Below are 16,332 nucleotides of genomic sequence, written 5' to 3'. Positions count from 1 at the left end.
CAAACAGATGTTTCTTTCAGAGGCGGGTATCAGTAGAGAGGAGCGGAGAAAAGGAAGGGAGCCAAGTGCATGTCCTTGAGGCGCATTGAGTTTGAGTGGCGCCTCGTTGTCCCGTAAATAAGATTACGCCATTTACTCGCCCCCTGCTCTTCCTCTGGGAGAGCAACACAATGAATAAAAGAGGTTGGTGTTTTTTTCTCTCTCTCTTTCTCTCTTGGCAAAAAAAGCTGGTTTTGTTACGATGGCGCATTCTTTTCAAAACCGAATCACTCCCCCATACAGCGTTTACATGGGCCACGGCACTAGATGAAAGGGAAATTTATCTCTGAAAGAATATTGCTGATAATATTTCCTTTTCATGGAGATGAAAGCCCATGTCAAGCCTGGTAGAGGAGGCTTAACGTCTCAAATGATGATCACAGTATATGAGAATGTGTAGATAGAAATTGCCTCAATTTGCAATGGAAATTGGCAGGAGCTGGGTTGAATATAGGGTCAGCTGGAGGATCTGCTTCCATCCCCATCCATGCTGTTGTGTGTGGAGGCTGATGAGTTTGTATACAGCGTGTTGCACTGCCTGAAGCATAAAAGGTACAACAGCTTACTGTAGATTTGAGCTGTTGCAAGGCTACTACATGCAGCATGTCATTTAGACAGCTGCTCTTTATCATGCTAGCTGTGAGGTTTCTGTCCGAATCACAAAATATTCCTCAGTGAAGAGAAGAGAGGTTAGCTGAAGATTCCAGTGCAGTTTTAAACTAATCTATTTCCTCTTCAAGACCGAGGTGACTCTGGATTTTACTCATAAATCTTTATTAAGAATTTAAGATTAAGATTAAGATTAACATGCAATTATTAGTCCCAAACACATGCACAGACATGCAAAGGCACTCATGCAGGTAGGGAAATGTAACCTCTGCTTTTGACCCATCTGGTGCAGGACACACAGAGCAGTGAGCAACCATGTACGGCGCTCGGGGAGCAGATGTTGGGGGAGTAAGGTGCCTTGCTCAGGGGCACTAGACAGGGTAGTGAAACTCTTGGATTTTTGGACAGATCAATCCAGGTTCGTCTTTTGTTGTCTCTCCGTGGAGTCGAACCAGAGACGAACCAGAGACCTTCTCTGCCCATAGTCCAAGTTTCTGCCACTAGACCAGCGCCTCTCCATTATCTCCATTATGTAAATTTACAGATTTCTTTTGTGTCTCTCGGGGGCAGCATTTAGTTTTGGAACCACCTGATTCTTTATTTGTTTAATCCTATGTTCACTGGCTACTCTTGGAAGAGAACTGTGGGACTGGACCAAAATAGTACAATTGTGCACGGTAAAACCAAAACAATAAGCTTTAAGATACTAAAAAGCTCAGTGTAGTCAACAACTGCATATATGTTCTTATATTAAACATCGTCATCTGACTCATTACTAATAGAAACATATGAATTAGTGCCACTTTATAGCTTAATGCTGATGTACCACATTAACTGTCAAGTCTGAGAAAGCTGGACTCATCGTCCTCATTGGGAAGGAGAAAGCGGAGACATCTAGCCACTTTTCATTTTGAAAGTCAAAATTTACAAAAGCACAAAAATAATTTAGAATGCAAACCAACTACATAGGTTTCTTTGATCAGTGATTGAGCTTTTACTTATTTATTTATGTTGTCAGCCTGGGATTGAATCCACTGATCCTCCAGTCACAAACCTATGTCTTAGATTAGATGAAAGCCATTAGCCATGTGCTGTACATGTGTGCTTCCCTCAAAATGCAACACATCAGTTGCATTTTGACAGCTGTGTACACAGTTAACGTCTTGTGTAACTTATACAAATTCTGCTGTAGCACACCACCCCACGTTGTGATTGTGTTCTTCTGTGTTCATGTGACAAAAATCTGGGTGTATAAATATATGTGTATTCTATGTGTCAGTGGATGGGCACAGACCAAATGAAACAGAAGTATGTGTCAAATACATTTTTCAAAGGTAGTTACTAGTCATTTTAGGGCGTTGATATCGCACTGATGCTGTAAGTTTGGTTTTAATTACTTATTTGATGTTGATAAAAATGGGGCTAAATGTCATGATTTACAGCTGAGACTGCCTCACGATTGGGCAAGCGCCTGTATAAGCATTTGTATTAGCAAATGTGTATCACTAGCAATAGCGGCCTTTGGGTGTTCCTCAGACTTTACCCGGGCTGAGTGTGATGAGTACGTTGGGTCAAAGCAAGTGTGATGCACTTGACTGACCCCCCCCCCCCCGTGTACTATTCTATATCACTTTTCAGCTGCTTCTATGTTTGTTTGAGTTAATCTGTTTGTGTAACTTTAATATTGTTGACGGGTGAGCATAAAGAGCATAATGCCCCTGTAACATAAACTTTTTTCTCACACTGCATTTTCTCGCTTGTGGTAAAGGGCCGTCAGAAAAGGCAGAAGAAAAGCTCATGTCAGGAAAGCCAAATTTTGCTAGAGGATAAAAAACTGTCGATTTCTTGACCGCAGTGACAGTCATTAGAAAGTAAATTGAGTTGTCCCTCGTTGGTCCGCGTCCATGCAGAGAGTCTATTCCCAGAAATCAACTGTCGCCCCTCCTTTCGAGGATTTCTGGGAGTTGGACAGAGTCATTAGGTAGCCGGGCTACAGCCTTTCACAAGGCCCTAACTGTCCGGGAGGCCACAGACTGGGGATAACTTAATTTGCCTCCTCTGGCAAAGTCCCTCTGTTTTTGTGACTCTTGTCCTTTACTATCAGCTTTACAAATGCAAAGATATAAAATGAAGTGAAAGAATCTATTGTCGGCTCTCTTGCAGGTATTATTCCTGTTGATTATTTTTTTTTAAATAATAAGCTGGATAGGTCATTCACAATTCAAAGTGCTATTCTTTATTTTGATAAAAAAAAATTAAAAAGTTGAGAAAAACCTTTTAATGTTGTCATCCTTAGCATCTTATCAATAGTGCTGTTTTCTACCTCTGTGTTCCAGGCGGAGTTCTCAGAGATCAACCTGGCCTCCTACGTCAACTTGGGATGTATGGTGGACATGCAGGTCAACAAAGCTGGCAGTAGAGTGGTGAGGTGAGTTGCTCAAGGCCTGACACAGTGCTCCTTTCCTTTTACGCATTTCCCCATGCAATCTGTAATCTGCCTCAGTGAGCCTGCACAAAGGCTCCAGTTCTTTTCTCTCAGTAGCATTGGGCATGACTCTGTGTAAATATAACACTGCTCGCACTCAGAGAAACCAAGCCTGTAATGTGATTATGCCAGTGAAAAACCCTTAAAAAAGACTTCTCACCCACTAGTTGCAATCTCAGCAACGAGGAGAGCTAGTTATCTTTTTAGTTTTTTTTTTAAGTCCGTTTTTATTGCACCTATTTATACCGCTCATAAAAAACTGTGTTATTTTTTAGTTTGACTGCTGTGCTGATGCATTTGAAATAAAAAACAAAACAAAACTTGACAGTGGCAGAGGTGGCCTCTGGCCAGACAGCAGCTCCTGTTGCAGCAGCAGCTCAACACGTGGAGCTGGTGTTTTAAATAGACGGCTCTGTTATGTGAAGTTACAGCTCAAGGGGATCGCTGATGATCAGCTGATCTGGGCGGCAAAGATGACACCATGTTCCTGTCTGAATGAGACTAATGCTTTATTGACCAAATCAGTAAACAAGATTGAAACGTCACGCTTTTATTGCTCATCAGCAGATTTTCCACGACAGCAGGCAGATTTACTTCTCCTTCAAAAAACTCTCAAAAGGGACTGAATGCTCCCTGTCCAACACCACAGTTAGTTAACAAAGTTAATAACCAGCTACACAGCAAGCAAGCAAACCTTAATTTATATAATTTCATTCCAGGTGGACGCACAATGTGCTGCACAGATTTTGAGCTACCACAGATGTAGCAGCTACAAACAATGTGTATAAAAAAAAAAAGTAAGACATAAAATAATACGGGTCGGGTTGAAAATAACTAGATAAAAAAAATATATATATATTTACTGATATACTATCTAGAAATTTGATTAAAATAAGAAAAGAAATTGAAAAAATAACTGTTGATAAACACAGAAACACAAATAAAGTTTTGAGTTTAGATTTAAAAGATGGTAGTGATGGAGAACACCTAACGCGATATGGTAGCATGTTCAAGTGGCTTCACGAGTAAAAGCTCAAAGCACTTTCACCAGTTTTTGTCAAGACCCCGGGGAATAACCAGGCGGCCTGCTCCAGATGACCTAAGCTAAAGAGTCAGATATTTCTGTCATTAGTCGGTGGAGATCAAAACAGAGCTAAAAGCAAGGTTAATATAAGAATGTGCAAATAGGCATAATAGCCATCTTGTTTCTGCTACCCCCATGTGGATACAATGTGTTAATGCAGATTTAACAAACTTTACAACTCCTCAGGTCAGCTTCTTCCCCTGATTGTGAACATTGAATTGTCTACACAAACTAACTAACCTACCCTCCTTTCTTTAGTACAGATTCATATTTTTAATGCAGTAACAAAAGAACAATAGCCAGTGATAGTTTACTTCTTCTCAACAGGGCATCTACTGTCATGGCTGAACATAGCCAACATGGTTATATTAATAGCCTAAATAGTCCCCTGCTTCTCCAGGCCGATAAGAACCTGACTTGTTGATCAGATGGGCTAACTGGGTCCAGTGTCAGCCCTAATTCTCTGCTGTCTGGAGGGTAATCAGCTAATCTGTGCTCTGGCTTGGACTCCGCAGTTGGACTTGTGAAATAACTTTGTTATCGGTGGAATCAAGCGAGATTAATCACGGACACGGGCAGTGATGCGGCCGATATTACAATGCCGCCCGTTGTTAGAGCTGACACTGAGGTCATTATTGTGTGTTGGATATTTTTGGAGATACTGCTGCAATGACAGGAGCCAAATTGGATGCAGATTGTCCAACTGCTGCCTTGTTCCCAAACACTGATATTCGCTGCCAACTTGCTGTGGTTCAGTTTCTCCTTTAAGACTCTGAATTGGACGACAGATAGTGTTACCGTTCTTTCTCACAAGTATGTTGATTGGCTAATGACCAATAATGTATGGTGGTTAGAGAGCCATGTAACTGGAAAGTCTAAAGTTTGCTGTGTTTCCATCAGTCTCCTCCTTGAGTTCGACACCAGAGCTTTCACTGGATTAAATCGTTGGCTAAAACCTCTAAGTAAGAACTAATTACAATCTGTCCTTGTCATAGATTATTGCCAATGAAAGCTAATTATTTCCTCAGCAATGTGTTTTATTTTCAGCCAGGAGAATGCCGTAATATATCCACAGATAGACAGAGGACAGATAAAACACGTATTTCCCATGCTCTCTGTCAGCTTACATTTTGCAGTGTGTGTGTGTGTGTGGGGGGGGGGGGGTGCATTCATGGGAGGATTGCAACTCTTCACACTGTATATTCCTGTCTTTCCACGAGTTCCTCTGGCTGTTGTGTTCACAGCACGGTGACCTCTGACCTCTGTCCACAGGCGTGCTCTCTGGACACGTCTCCTCAGCTGACTCCGAGCAGCGGCACACTCTCTCACACTGCTGTGGTTTCGCAGTTTCTTCCATCTGTCTCCGGTAGTGGAGAGCAACATTATTGTTAATGTGTCTGCGCAGAGAACCTCCCGATGTGTTGTGCATGTGTGGAAGGCCAACTCTGGGTAAACTCCGTAATCCAATTCTCCTTTCTGAAAACGGCTAAATATCAATCTGTCATGACCACATTCACACCTATGGGCCATTCAGAGATGCTAATCAACCAGGGCGCCGTGTGTTTTGACTGTGGGAGGAAGTTAGAGTACTAGAGGAAATCCACACAGGCACAGGGAGAACGCCACACGGAGACTCCTGCACTTTTATGGTCTGTACTGATGAAACTTAGCTATATATAGAATTACCTGTGACTGTTGCAGAATTAAGACCAGTTAAGTCACCAGTGAAGGTTTTAGAATAAAATTAGAAGCTCAATATAATGTGGTTGTAAACAAAATGTTAATACATTGAATGGTGCAAAACATTAAAATGTTTTTATCCTTTGGTTGACAGCATGGTTTGTGGTGGATGTGTTTTTTTTGGCTTCATATTGCCACCATCATAATTCTGCCTCCCTCACAGATTTGTCTTAAGCTACGTTCAGACATGCACTGAATTCTGGGGATCCACAGTTTCTGCAATGTGTTTCTGTATGTGTGAATGCAAATGTCTGATTGAGAGCCTCCGGAGTTCCTGCTCTGGCCCCCTTGTATAAAGTCCATGGGGTCGATTCGAGAACAGACGCAAAATAGATAGAAACCAAATATCTCCAGGTGAAAAAGCAGTGTCACACGTGTAGCAGACACAGACGAAGATGTCAAGAGAGTTTGACATTGAGTGACGAGAGCCGACGCTGTTGCTATAAACAAAGTCACGTGATCCGGGCATATAGGTTTCACTCTGCCTCTGCTCGCCGCGCCACCCGTCGCCTGAATCCTGCAAAGGATTTGTTGTTGTTGTGAATGTGTCTGAGCGGAGAAGCTCCCGCTGTGTTGTGCATATGTCAAAGGCAATCTGCGGAGAAAGTCCAAATCTCTGGACATCCTCTGCAGGTCATGTCTGATGATCTGATGAGCACTAACATGACAACATAACAAGTCTGACTGCTTGGTTCCAGAGCATGAAATAATGAAGTGGCGTTTACAAGCATCTCTCTGCCACGACTATGTGCGACGTGGCACGTACTGCACAGCCTACAGTGAAGCAGAGCAACACGCCACAAGGTACAGTAGTTATGACATGTTGTTCCCTGCTGCAATGCTGTAGTCAGCCCTTTGGCTTCTCCACTCCCCGCTGCCAAAACCTCCAGCAAGCTGCTCGGCTCAAAGTGGGGAACGCTGGTCTGGCTGAAAGTCAGATGACCAAAGTATGATAAGCCACAGAGCAGCGTGTCTCTCCTCCACAATCCTCGCAGCTTCTGCTTTGGTTAATCAGTACTTCATAATTCATTATCAGGGGTTAATGTTGCCCAGTATGTGTGTGAACTTGAGTTGGTCACTGGAAGTAGTTTTGGCAAGCAGCGTCAGCTGAATGGCCAAAATGTGAATGCAAAGTTGAATGAGCGGTGGCGGTTTTAATACTGCTGGGAGCTCTCTCTCCCATGTAGCACTGAAGTTAGTGTGGTAAAAATCTGAACTCAATAAAAAGTTATAGCTCTCAGAGGGCCTAATTAACACCTCTACACACATTACCGTACCCATGAGGACACTGATACACCAAATGTCCTTCAGACAAACCTCAAGCCAGTCCAACTGGCTCTCATAGAACGTAGAACAAATTTTACAGATTCTTATGTATTGATCATTACACATCATAACTTTATTCATTATTCCAAACCAATTTTGTTGTGCCGCTTCAACCTAACTGCTTCTCAACAGCTTTATAAACTGCCCCTTTGCACACATTATCAGAATAACATAAAATTAAAGATTAATGTCTACTGTACACCTGAAGTCTAACAAAACATCCAGTTATAAGATGATTTATTAAAACTGTGAATGTGTTTAATTTTTATACTAGGAACCATTTTCTTTTGTGTAACTATCAAGAACTTTGAACCTGCAACATTATCTTATCCAAAAAGCAACAACAGCAAAGCTTTATGACAAGTAAAATTTTCATAACAGTGACTCTACACTTAACAAAAGGATGTAGTCAAATTCAGTTGAATCTGTTGCTCGGTAGAGCTGAACAAAAAAAATACAAGTTTGCTCACTAGGAATCTGGCTGTTGAAGTGACAGCGAGATACATGGAGCCTCAGAATCAGAGTTAACTGCCATTTATATTCACTTCATTCATTCACAGCCTTCCTGAAATTGGAAGCAAATGAAGCAGTTAAATAAAATGTCACTTTGATTTTGACTAATAAAGTGGATTCCTGTAGGTCGACTTTCAACACAGCTGTGTACTGTACACAGCTGTCAAGCCACACCCTTGATCCCACTTGTACGTTTGAAGATCCTCTGCGCTGGTTTGATGTTAAGTTTCAAACCACAAGCAGCATGTTGGCGACCACCAGTGGATGTCAGGGACTTATCATCATTGATGTACCTTAGTGTCAGTGGGCCTTGCTCCTCTAAGGCTCAATACTGGCTGATCAGACCTGGGTGTTTGTCCCTCACATCTTGAGGCCCACTTGTGGTCTTCCTCCTCATCCAGAGCAATTAGCTGCAGTATTGTGCAGTCTGTGATGTTTCCTTTCTGGTCTGGTGTAGGGCTTGTCTGTGGATTTCCAGCTTGTTGAGCCAACCTGATGGTGGATGTTGCTATGAAACCCCTGCAGCCAACTACCATTTTTTTTGGGGGGGGGTCTATTGTTTTCCAGCCTCAGAGGCCTTTTCGCATAGTGCAGCCTCCTCTTCTCATTTGCTTCATCAACAGCATCCTCCCAGGGTAACTATTTCTCTCTTTATATAGAGACAGGAAGTATAGGGAGAGAGATGGTTACGGCATGTAAAAAGGATTTAAAAGCCAGGACATGCACATGGACATTTTGGTTTTGTAGTATGCACCATAACCATTAAGTTACTGGTGTGCCTCAGCCACACTTTAACAGTGTGTGGAAACTGCATCTCACTGACTGAGGGTCAGATTCATTGAGATTACGTCTTTAACTGAGAATTTAGCTCAGTTGTCATTTGCTTGATCTAGGAAAGCCACCATAGCTGGATGACCAATCAGCATGGGTTGAAGCAGGACAACCAGAAATGATCGACTTCCTCTTGTTGTCTGTAAATATTTGAAAAAAATTCTAACAATAGTTGAAACCAGTGTCACCAGAGTCAGCACTCATGTTAGAAAGGTTTATGTTAATGTGTTCATATGGGTGTTTTTCTGTCGAATGCTGTTCCCAATGCTTCGTCCCATTCCTCGCTGCCCTCTGCCCCACAGAAGCGGGAAAGTAGGCAGCCAGATAACATTAGCAGATCCATGTCGGATTTCATCATTTTTCTTCTCCTTTCATTTCATTTTCTGACCTGAAAGCTACTGGGTGAGCCAGATGGGGCCACACTCTTTTTTTCTTTCCAAAACCTGCAGCACACATAACAAGACTATTCTACTCTGGTTACCTCAGGTAATGATTTCCCGCCGAGACCACACAGAGACAATTCAGATACACGCACTCAAAGACAAATGTTAGCACCCCCCCCCCCTCCCTTTCCTTTTACCTCTACGAAGCCAATTTTAATCAGGGAAGGACTGTCTGCCTGAACAGCCTCAACACCTAATACCAGGTTCATCTTGTTACCTAGCAAATAAATCCCACTCACAGACATGCTGAGTTCAGACATGGCTTTAGCTGGCCTGAGGGTGGCTTCCTTCAGGATCACTCAGACCGTAATGAAAGTTTACAGCTGCAATGAGGCCCACTCCACTTTCCTGGCTTTTGTGATATAACCATGAATACAAATGGCCTCGCTAATTCACTCAAACTCCTCACAACACTCATTTCCGCACATTTCCCCTTCTGCCAGAGGTCATTTGGTGCTCTATTGCTCATTACATTGGCCTCCCATGGGATTCTACTTCAAATCTTTTAGAAAATCGCTGTGACGCATCTAAACATTCACTGATTTGTGTTGCTGATAAATGTGCTCAAGTAATATCCTCTCCTACTTGGATTTAAGAAGTTTATAGAAATTAATCAACAACTCTTTGTGGTATAGTTGTTGGTGCATGTTCATTGTTGAGTGGAGATGAGACCTGAAATGCGCCATCTCAGCTGGATGCGTTCCCGAGCTCCGGCAAACCCTGACCGGGCCACCGCCCAGGATCTGAGCCGCTGCCAGGTGCCACCAGGCCTGGAGCCACAGCCGCAGCCACAAGGCGTCCGAGATCCAGGCCAGGCTACCACAACATGATGTTAGGCTACAGGGAGTCACTGCACACACAGAGAACAGGGAGTTCTCCAGAGTTTCTTTGGATGTGGTAGTTTTATGTGTCTATAGATACTAGGTATACCACATCCAAAACTTTGAATGCATACATTTTGATCATAAACAAAAGCATACTCAAAAGTTTTGCAGGGAGCCAAAGCAAACATTAAATATTATATCACTAATATAAATATATCAACTATTTACTGAAGTGGGTAAAAGCTAATTAGCATATTTCCCAAAATATTGAATTGTTTCTAGGAGGAAGGAGTTGCATGTTGGCGTGAAGCTAAGCATAGGAATTGTGTGGCACTTAGTTGGGTTGTTTTTGCCACAGTGTCTTTCCTCCTAACAGAAAAGCAAAGATCTCTCCTAGAGGTACATTTCCCTCCAATGACGGACAACCAGTTTGGGACAATGCGCCATTGTGTGCGAGGGCTGCGCTGATCCACAGCATGTATGGTTTGACATTTGTGGCATTCCTGCAGTGTTCTACCCCGATTATCCTTATCAATGAGACACAGGCTGAAGGGAGAAGATATGGCTCGTCAGGGACAGGGCCGTTATGAGGACAAATGCTCACCCGCAATTCAAACATCCCTGTGGAGCCTATTAGAAGGTCATAGATTCTTTACGATAAAAGGATCTGGAGACCGAATAGCAGCATATTGTCTTTGGTTTGAAATGTTTCCTGCTTTAGGAATTCTGTTAAAAACATCCTGTTGGTTGCATAGTATTGTGTAATGGTCTTATACAACTGTCAGGCATACAGTGTGTTTATACAGGCACAATGGGGTGATCTTCTTTCTGCCATTTAAATAACATTGTTTATTGGAGCTTTTGGGAATATACCTCCCTACAACATTCTATTTCACTGAATAGATCCTTCATTAACGTCTGTAGGGAAAGAGGAAAGAGGCTCCATCTTTGACACACATATAGAATTGATATGAAGATCTACTTAGTGAAACAGCAGAGAGACACTATTATGAGTTGTGTATCTTGCCAGCAGTTGCACATTCACTCTTCTATCAGCTCTGTTTTGGTCTTGTTGAGAAGACCGGATGAGTCTGTGTGAAGCAGTTTTCAGACACAAGTTTGCCTTTCACACATGAAGGACACAGCAGGAGATGGTCCGAGTCAGACACTTTACCATCAGAAAGAAAAGCATTCAGGTGATTTTGTTTACAGCACATGGACACTGGCGTTGACCCTCATTGCCAAAAGCTCTTGAATTGAATCTTGCTGTTTTTCCAATTTTTAAGTGCCAGTTTCTATGTCTATGGCATCTCTTATTCATCCTGAGACATTTGTATTCCTGCAGCTTTGCATCGATTGCTTGTCAGAAACATCCACACGGCCACTCGCCGGCTGTTATCATCCTGCTGCATTATCACATAGGATCACACAGACAATTTAAAAGGGGGCTGGAAGGAAAATGGAAGCGTATGGAAAATATCTGGAACAACTGACTTGGACATTTGCGTTTTCACATGCAGCCTCACTGGAGAATTTCCGGGAAAGTGTACTGACTTGCATGTTTGAATGCAGCTTTAGATTCCTCATTACAAGGACCCATGTTCCCATTCAAGCATTCATGTGGTCCTTTGTTGATCCAAAAATATTGATTGTAGCAGCAGTAATGAGAATAGAGTAGAATAATTCAAAATTAAGTTTCTCCAGGTGAAAAGATCACCAGTCAAGAGACGATACACTTGATAGAATCCGTTCTAAAGAAGTTTGGTTTGAATAGCGTTCTTCTATTCACAGGTTCATCGGACTTGACGATAAGAATGGATTGCTAAGATGGATTTTCTTTTGCTCCTTATCTTTTACAATTTACTATTCAAGAAGGCTCATTACTCCACACGGATCCATTCTCCCCTCTTGTCCTAATCTATAACCCTGTTATCCCCTATCAGGGCCTGTTATCAGCCGTTATTGCTCCACTGATAACCCATTCAAAGGGCGCATTAGCATATCGCCCGTGAACTGATGAGCGTTTTGGATCATAAAGCATAAATGTCCCTCTCTAGTGTAATCCACAACCCACGAGGCACCCTGCTTTTGCAGGAAGAGTCCGAGTGAGGAGAGAGAAAAACAAAGTTAATGGGTGACAAACGTCAGTAATGCTATAGGGCACAGCCTCCATTAACCAAAGCTCGATGAAAACCATTCTGTTAAGGTGAATATCTTCTGGATCTGGCTATTCTGTGATAATGAGGTCGCACAAAGGTGTCGGCTATCTGGTTGTACGCATGCATGCCTTGAGCATTGTAATGGGAAAACTGTTTTCCTCTGCTGTTCAACGGCTACGCATGTTGTAGTGAACACATCTTGTGGTGTTTTATGTAAAGATAGAACTGATGTCAATAGAGAAGAATTAAAAAGAGGTATAAGAAGTTGTAATTTTCTTTAAGTCATATTTTGACCCTTTTAAATCTATGTTGGATACGTATTATTTTATGGTTGGAATAATCCTTTAGCAAACAGAAGTCAGCATCCGTATGAGTCTTATGGTCTTTGAGATGGTGAGGATTCCTATTGCAGCAACTGTGACGTCGACATGACTTGGTGGAGTCTTCTCCTAAACGATAGGTGTTGTCACTGAGACAAATACAACCACATCGCCATTAACAGTGAAAAGCTGAATAAACACAAACACAATAGCTTTGGCTCTGGCTTGTTTGTTCCAGGGGCACCGCTTCTGGATTGTGTGCACATCTATTTCCTTGTCAAAACCGTTGCAGAGGTTTACTCATAGTTTCCTGCAGAATGTCTCGTCTTTACAAAAAGTCTCTGTAATCTGCCTCTCGGAGCCGCCCAGGATTCTGTATGCTCCTGCATTAATGAGGGGTCATAGAGATGGACCTGTTCCCAGACTCTTGCTTCCAGTTCATTCACGTGGCGCTAACAGTGCTGCCAAGTGAAAGAAGAGTGGAAGTGCTTCCAATTACCTGCTAGTGAGGTGACCATGCTTAACATGGACCCAAAACTATCCGAGTCAATGAGTAACTAGACTGCACTTTAATGCTGAGGTGGTGATATTGCACTCCAAAGCATGAATGTACAAGCATGAAAACAAGGTTATTTTGATTTCTGTATACCACACATGTGTTTTTACCCCCTGCTTGGGTGAGTTAACCACTTCTGGTTGTTTTTTTAAGTTCGGGTTAATTTTTGCACCATTCAGGCAGTTTGGAAACGTTACAGCTACATCGCAATCATGTTGAAGGAGTTAAGAGAGGAGGCCCAACCTCTCCTCTCAGCACTGTGATCAAGATTAAGGTCACTGAGTTCAGTAGATTCGTTTTAACATCCAGTGTCTGGTAACTGATCGATGATAGAACAAAATGTCACCAAAATTATGATTTGGTCATTTTTAAGGTCGTCTGTTTGTTTGAGTAAATAAAATAAATATCATTTAAAAGACTTTCAGGTTTTGGATTTGACTGATTCCAGTCAGCAGGGATGGTTTGCTCCTCTCAGATTCAGGACTATTGGGCTTATAAATCCTACCATCGTTAAACTGCACTCTGTCCGGCAGAATGTTGTTCTGTTTTAATCTTTGGGTGTTTTATACTAAAAGCATGTGTCATGACTCAGCCGGTGTATTTATCAGGAACTCGAGATCCACATGAACCGTTTTAGTCTGGTTTGGGTCCTTGAGCCTCAGTGAGCGTCTCCGTCCAGTAAAAATAGCCGATTCTTTGGTCGGCTGCCACTGTGGCTGAGTGCAGCAGCAGCGGGGAGGAACAGCTGTAGTCGCTCTGTCGCCGGGACCAGATCACTCCTCAGCCGTCCCGCCGGTCCTGACTGAGCCGCTCAACATAAGCAACACTTGAGGAACTAGAGTCTGTTTGAGGGCCTGGCTATAATTTTAACCCACAGCCCACAGCCCTTCACTTCCTGAATGTGTGTGTGTTAATACCTGCACATAAACACACACATTTTTACTGCCCTCTCAGCTGCTGGTCAGTTCCATGTGATTGTTACCATGTGAAAAACACAAGAATTCTGTCATTTTACTTTCTTGGATTAAATGATACTGAAATTGTGTAATGTGTTTCTCACAATCACAAATTCACATGAATGTATCATTCATCTCTGCAGGTCTTCTTAGAGCGTTTTAGTGTCTCTCAGTCCCTTGTTTGGTTTTACAGCCCAGAACTCTGTGGTTCAGTCTCGCTGCTGTTATCAACCAGCAAACGCACACAAATTAACACCTAAATAACTAAATAAGAAAAAGAATGAATTCAGCGTCCCAAAAAGTGTAATATGTGCTGGTTTTTCTAGCTTCACTGTATGAATCATATACATTAGTGAGTTTAGTTAAAATAATTCATATAAATTGTTACATGTTATTTTTAATCAGCTCTCTACATGTCAAACACTTGACTGGACAAACCACTAGAAATCAAAGTAGGGCTGAGATTTGAAACAAGCACATTTTCACTTATACTTGAAAAAGAGGTGAAAGCATGAACTGGTAAAAATACTACAGTCAAAGTGAATTTCCTGTGAGTGCCTTGTTTAAAGGTGGCCTCCAGCTGCCTGATGGGTGACTTGGCCCTGCTCCCAGAACAGTTTGTAAAGGAAGGATTAGGCTGTGTTAATTGGATAGATGGTCAAAAAAGATTAGGTGCACCAAGGAGCATTTCTTCACCCCCTCAGCCCGACAGGGTCAGTGAATAATGGATTCCTTGACTATAAAAACAAGGTGCGGGTACACTGTGTTAATGTGCTGACAGAGCAGCCGGCTCAGGTGGAGTTGGTGTGATGAAGAGGTCTGACCTGAGCACAGTCGTGTTAGAGGTGCTAAACGGAAAGATGGCTCTATTAAAGCCTTGATTATAACAAAAAGAAGGCTTAATAACCTTCTCAATCATGTTCAGAACGTTGTGTTGAACGTGAATTCCTTCTCCCGTCACTTGACCTGAGACCCCATCCGCCTAAACAAAACCGAATTTTCCCACCCAAGACCTAAGCAGTCAGTTTACATTCTTTGCAAACCTTGCAGGTTGGTAACCCAAACAATCCCCCTATCTGATGGTTTTGGTTTCCATGTCTGTCTTGCCGCAGATCCTTCAAGCCAGACTTCGTCCTGATTCGCCAGCACGCCTACAGCATGGTCCCCGGCGAGGACTTCAGGAACCTTGTGATCGGCCTGCACTTCGGCGGCGTCGCGAGCATCAACTCCCTCTTCTCCATCTACAACTTCTGCAGCAAACCTTGGGTGGTAAGCGCTTTTGAACAGCTCTCACTGCTCTACTTTAACCCACACGAAGGTGATACCAATCCCTCCCTCTGCGACTGTCTCTGACAGATTTATTTGGGCTATTAAAGGGAGCTGTAACACCTGTCTGTGGAGCCAGTGGAGCAGGCATCCTCCACCACCACCGCCACCACTTCACATTATTACTCAGCCTGTAGTGAGAGAAAACGAAATGGAAGACTGCTGTGAAAAGTGATGGGCTCTGCATGGGCTCGAAAAGGTCTCATCGCCTACAGTTTCAGTTTAGAGTCTATTCTTCAAGAGACTAAACACACACATTTGTCTTTACATTCATACATTCATATTGTTGCTCATATATATTGTTGTCAAGCTGCAATTGGACGTTGAACAATACAGACCATTATAAAACAGGCAGACACACTTCTGAACCCAATGTGGTGATGTGACACTTTCACATAACACAGTGCAGCTACACTGTCAAGCTAAGCTCACACCTGTTATATTAACCCGCTTGTGGATGCAACCAGTTCAAAACCATTTTTAGATGACGCCATTAACAGGAAGTAAGTCCTGCAAGAAGGGAGATTGCACCACCTCAACGTTAAATTAATTATAAAATCAATTGATTTGTGGAAATAGATGTTCCTTTAGTTCTCAGTCAGAGTTGGTCAGATTTCATAACCCAATTATGTGGGTCAGAATACTCCCCATGTCTTACTTCCATTTCTGTTTATTTTGAGTAGGAACTTATTCAGGTCAAGTAAATCAGAAAATGCTGTTTACTTGGCAGTGTCTTATTCAAAGTATTGGATTTATCAGGTTAATATATTGGAATATTAGTGTCCTTGTTAACGTGTCTACTGTCTATTCAGTCTAAATGCCTCATGCCATCCTAGACCCAGATGTTGACTTCCTGTGGTTGTAAAGTGCAGTGAACACAGGTGTAACCCCTAAAAGTTTTCGTTTGACCTCGGCTGTCCTCGGCTGCCGACGTGACATCTGACTGCCTTTGTTTATTTCTGTTTGCAGTTTTCTCAGATGATTAGGCTCTACCACTCCCTGGGTCCGGAGAAATTCCCCCTGAATGAACAAACCTTCTATCCCAACCACAGGCAGATGGTGAGTGCCTCACAGATATTATTCTTCATATAAACGCCACAGAGAACAAACAAAATCACATG

At 42.5% G+C, this 16,332-nt stretch overlaps 1 protein-coding gene across 1 annotated transcript in view; it reads left to right on the top strand.

Moving 5' to 3' along the window:
- Positions 1-16,332, top strand: part of LOC133948905 (synapsin-3-like) — a 94,751-nt gene that overhangs the window by 25,549 nt on the left and 52,870 nt on the right. The window contains exons 4-6 of the mRNA XM_062382984.1: positions 2,985-3,076; positions 14,998-15,154; positions 16,181-16,270. Of these exons, the coding sequence (XP_062238968.1) occupies positions 2,985-3,076; positions 14,998-15,154; positions 16,181-16,270 (339 nt within the window). The remainder of the gene's footprint in view (positions 1-2,984; positions 3,077-14,997; positions 15,155-16,180; positions 16,271-16,332) is intronic.

This window comes from Platichthys flesus, chromosome 23, assembly GCF_949316205.1.
Source record: "Platichthys flesus chromosome 23, fPlaFle2.1, whole genome shotgun sequence".
Taxonomy (NCBI): Eukaryota; Metazoa; Chordata; class Actinopteri; order Pleuronectiformes; family Pleuronectidae; genus Platichthys; species Platichthys flesus.
The sequence above is the reverse complement of the archived record's forward strand: the minus strand, read 5'-3'. Positions and strand labels throughout refer to the sequence as shown.